This window comes from Vicia villosa, linkage group LG1, assembly GCF_029867415.1.
Source record: "Vicia villosa cultivar HV-30 ecotype Madison, WI linkage group LG1, Vvil1.0, whole genome shotgun sequence".
NCBI classification, from domain to species: domain Eukaryota; kingdom Viridiplantae; phylum Streptophyta; class Magnoliopsida; order Fabales; family Fabaceae; genus Vicia; species Vicia villosa.
In genome coordinates this window covers 127,912,841-127,917,777 of record NC_081180.1, presented here as the reverse complement: position 1 = coordinate 127,917,777, position 4,937 = coordinate 127,912,841, and the positions used below count along the sequence as shown (strand labels likewise).

At 33.0% G+C, this 4,937-nt stretch overlaps 1 protein-coding gene across 1 annotated transcript; it reads left to right on the top strand.

Annotated features, from left to right (window-relative positions):
• The first annotated feature begins 666 nt into the window (after positions 1-666).
• Positions 667-3,400, top strand: LOC131644158 (protein WVD2-like 1). The gene is made up of 7 exons (XM_058914578.1): positions 667-897; positions 1,222-1,648; positions 1,938-2,026; positions 2,224-2,314; positions 2,394-2,465; positions 2,602-2,712; positions 2,794-3,400. The coding sequence occupies exons 2-7, from the start codon at positions 1,226-1,228 to the stop codon at positions 3,094-3,096; spliced, it is 1,089 nt and encodes a 362-aa protein (XP_058770561.1). The 5' UTR covers positions 667-897; positions 1,222-1,225; the 3' UTR covers positions 3,097-3,400.
• The last annotated feature ends 1,537 nt before the right edge of the window (positions 3,401-4,937 follow it).

The following is a 4,937-nucleotide window of genomic DNA, read 5'->3' as shown; positions in this document are numbered from 1 at the left end:
TCGTCCTACTTTATTTTTTGCAAGCTTTTATAGAAGCAAACATTAACATTTTTTTTTGTTTTCACCACTAATATTTAGTTCATTAGATCGATTAATTTAATTTAGAGGTTGGTTCTGACATCAACTGATTTTAACCCCGTAACCGTAATCCTTCCTATCAAATTCAACGCTAATCACTACTGAACCAATTAAAAAATGATTCAAACTCAAAATTTTGAATTGAGAAGAATAAATATTACTTGCACATTAAAAAAAAATACATAATTGAGGAATGCATCAACATATTTTCTTGCACATATTAATTTTATGATTGTAATTATTTTTCCATATTTAGATATATCTATAAGACCAAATCTCCCACCTTATCTGTCCAATATCCTTATCACAACTCTCTTCTCTTTATACCTATCTCTCTCCATTTCCATTTTCTTAACATCAATTTTACTGTGTTTACCAAATAAACACACATTTTTTAATTATTTTCTGTTATTTTCATCTGCCTTTAACGTCACTCTATGGCAGAAACATAAGTTTCCACCGTCAGTAACGGCGTGAAATCTTAATCAAAAAAAAGTTAGGGTGAAAAAACAACGTCGTTAGTTAGAAAAAAAACCAGAAAACAGATCTATAAATAAACCTTAAATTAAACCAAGGAAGAAACACAAGAGAGAGAAAAAAAAGCAAAAGAATAATATAGTTGACACTGATACATAAATTTTGGACTTTGTTTCTATTTGGCACCCACCCACTCACACCTACAACAACACACAAAACAAAAACACACAGAAAAACAACTTAGTAGCTCAAGAACAACAACAACAACAACATCAGAGATCTAACTTAGATCGAGCTTCTATTGTTTCTTACTCTATTTTTTCACTTTCTTAGCTGATTCATGTGAGTTTGTCTTCCATTTTTATGTTTCATTTGTTGATTTCTTCCTATGTTATGTTCCTGTTACAAGGGTTATGTTTTTCACCTGGTTAAGAACATGTTGAAGTTAGTTCATGAATTATTTGAACTTTTTAAGGTTTATGTTAAAATTGCCTTAATCAGAATTAATCATGTTAATTAGTTAGTTAATTAACTATTGTGAAAAATTGTTTATATGAGTTTCATTTTCTTGTTGAACCATGTGGTGTTCTGGATCTGTTTGAAATTACCAATTTTTTTGCTGTAAGTGTAATCTCTTTTCTGATGAATTAGTCCTATATTATGTAGTGTCATGGGGAGAGAAGTTACAGCAATGGAAGTTGAGGAGAATAAGCCAAATGGTGTAACAAAAGTTTCAAATGAAAGTGGTAATGAGAATGGATATGATTCTTCCGAAATTGCGGATCGTGAGGTGAAGAAATGTGCTGATGTCGATTTGTTTGTTGAGGATTGCGGTGAAAGTAAGGACATTTTGACTGCTGAAATAACGAAGTGTGATACCGAGTTGCCGGTAGAGGAGAATGAGAAACATGAAGTGAAGAAGATGGGTGACGACAAAGAGTTGAGCCCGATGAAACCATCGGATCCGGTTACTGAAAAGAATGGATCTTACACGCGTGTTGTTGATACTGCTGAAGCTGTTGTAACTCGTCTGAACTTGTCGCCAAATGCTAACAATATGCACTCGTCGCCTTACTCGTCAAAGAATTCGCAGGTAATTGATGTTCTTCGTGTCGCGCCATATTTTGAAATTGAAGTTTAGTACTCTAAGAATCGAGCCAAGGATGCTTAATGGAATGATCGGGCATAGGTTATATGCATGAAACTGCAAACAAATAGCGATAAGAGTTTTGTTTGTAAGGGTTGATAATTTGTTAATACTTTGTGGTAACTGATTTATGTATTTATTGCTTGTGCCAGTTGAGCTAGGATTTGCAGACGTATTTGTTTTGTATGTTACCAGTATTGAAATTACTGATATGCAAAAGTTTTTTCATTTTCAGCAAAACTCGCCTTTTTCTTCAGCTAAGCCCTTGCATAATGGTGATAAGAAGAACTACGACGATGAGGATAATTGGTCGGTTGCTTCCTCGTATCCTTTTAAATTTGAACTTTTTGATGGCTTATTCTACACAGATCTAAATTTTAGGTAAACTAGAAGAATCTCTGCCAAAGTGATGCTTCTAAACTTATAACCCTTTTATGAATACCAATAACAAAAGTGATTCTTCTATATGTCATAATACAACTGTTACTCTATATCATTTGTTCTTTAACCTCAAATATTAGTGCTGTGTCAATGCGCACTGCAAGATCAAAGGTAACTCATGGTTCAGCCCCTACATTTCGAAGCTCAGAACGTGCAGAAAAACGTAGAGAGGTACAGATTTGTCTTACAGATAGTAAACTATAATGCATGTTAAATAGATGTTAAACAGATTTTCGTTTAATCTTTTCAGTTTTATCTCAAGTTAGAGGAGAAAAACCGAGCTCTTCTAGAGGAAAAAAGCCAGTATGAAGCAAGACAAAAGGTATAGTGAATTAGTGATCTTCTTACTTGAAACTGTTAACCCCCAATACGACAGAGCCTATGTTTTAACTAGTCCATTTTAGCTTCGTCGTATAAAAATTGATTAGATTACTTGTTTATCATAATAACGCTCATAGGAAGAGCAAGAAGCAGCAATCAAGCAGATGAGAAAGAACTTGGTAATTAGAGCAAAACCGGTACCAAGTTTCTACTATGAGGCACCTCCGCCTAAAACCGAACTCAAGAAGGTTAGCATCATAAATAATCGGTTAGCATCATATTTAGACTTTTATTAGAAAAATTATTCATTTGGTTTTCTATGATGTCAGCTGCCACTAACACGCCCGAAGTCACCAAAACTGAATCTGAATCGTAGAAGAACCTTCGGTGATGCTGTGAACTCACAGCCTCGTGAAGTTTGTAATCGAGGACGTCACAGCACTGGTAGTCACCACGTCAAGAGCGGTTATAATACTAACCCTCTCGCTGAAAAAACCAAGGACCAAGTCACGCGGCGCCACAGCAATGGCGCTTACAAAACCACAGACCGACCAAAAGTGGATACAGAAACAAAAACAGCTCCTCCAAACATCATCCAGCATCCAAACGCAGACATATCAGTCCATTCATGATGTTAACTCGGGAAAATACGCTAATTTATTTTTTTCGTTTGAACTTGACTTGTCTGATTTGTGTTAATTTACGCGCGGTGTATATGTTTTTGTAAGTCATGTCGTTTGATATAATCGATAGTTACTAATGTAGTATGTATGATATGTGATACTGTTGTTCCCCGAAACTACATATATTTGTTGATGTAGAAGTAGGATTAGTTTGTCATGAATCATGATACGGTTTTGTGACTTTTGTATGAGTGTTGAATGGTTGTTTTTAATGGGGAAACTTATTGTGTAATGCAACTTTTTTGTTCAAGAACTGAGTTTGCATTTGTTTAATTTGATAATATATACACTTCTTTGTTTACTATATAGTCTTAGTATTGTTTGTGAATGAAATTGAAAGGCATGTTTGTATGAAAATTTGTACCAATCTTGAGTTGAGACCATATTTAATGTGGGAGAGACTCTTCAACATGAAGAAATAAGGAGAACATTAAAGGAAAAAATTGTTTTTTTATATATAAAATGTTTGATTAATCACGTTTCCAAATCATTTCAAATTTAGATACATGTCCCACAAATAAGCATGTAGAATATTTCAGACTCCGATCTTTTTAAAATATTCTTTGACCCGTCTTTCTTAAAGAATTGTTGAATAGACTACCGCAACTGAAAGATTACGTATCTTCTTTGTAAGCATAATGTTTTTAAGGTGTTCCATGATTCAGCAAATTCAAATTAAATTATAGTTTAAATTAAGGGAAATTCTTTGGTACTCTGATATCTAATTAGGTATAGATATCTTTAGTCTAAATTAGTTTAGAATTAGAATTTATTTTAAATAAAATAATTATAAAAAATAACATGTGATTGAATAATGGTATTTGATTGGACTAACTAAGTTTAAAGATCCCGAAGTTCACCTTATATTAAATTACAGAGTTTGTGTCGACATTTTTTGTAAGTTCGGGTGAAAATTGATGTTATTGTTAATTGGTTCGGATTTACAATATTCTACTTGCAAGTTTGTCTACCCGAACCAATTATAATTGATTCGCAAAAATCATATCATCATTATCATAAAAATTAATATCATGCATTCGTTTTTAAGAAGAAAAAAATTAAATGTCGTTTGTGTTATTCTCAACCTATACCGAAAAACAAAAAATAAGAAATTTTATACTTGAAAAATTTTAATTTCAATTTTTCTATTGTCTTTAAAAGCATAGGGTGTATCTTTCATAATAATCACTTATATTTTCACTTATATTTTCAATGTCCTAAGAGCATGTTTGCCGGAAAAAAGTGGGACTCTGGCACACTATTTAGCAGCTAATTAACAATGGAGGAGATTTCTCTTATGTTGTTTTTTCTTTTTTGCAGATTTCTAATCAAAAACTTCAGGCGGTCTTTTCAATTATTATGTCGAGTTTATGGAAAGGTAGAAACAACGCTCTATGAAATCATATTGAGGACTCTCCAGATAATATTTGCATTTAAGCTACACATCTTTTGTCAGGTTGGAGAGACGCCAAACACGTTAGAAACATAGTTTCTCCAATAGTGTAACTGACAAATGATACTAAGTGGAGTAAGCCACCATTTGATCGGTTAAAATGCAATATTGATGCATCTTTTTTCTAATAATAAGATTGGAATAGGTGCTTGTTTTAAAAACGATGAAGGTCTTTTTATTGCAGCCCGACCATAGTGGTTTTCACTTATTACTGATGTTGATACATGTGAAGCTCTAGGTCTCTTGGCTTCTATCAAATGGGTGTTGGATCTTGCCTTTAATAATGTGAATTTCGAGTCGGATTTTAAAACTGTTTGGATAGTGTGATCACTCTTAA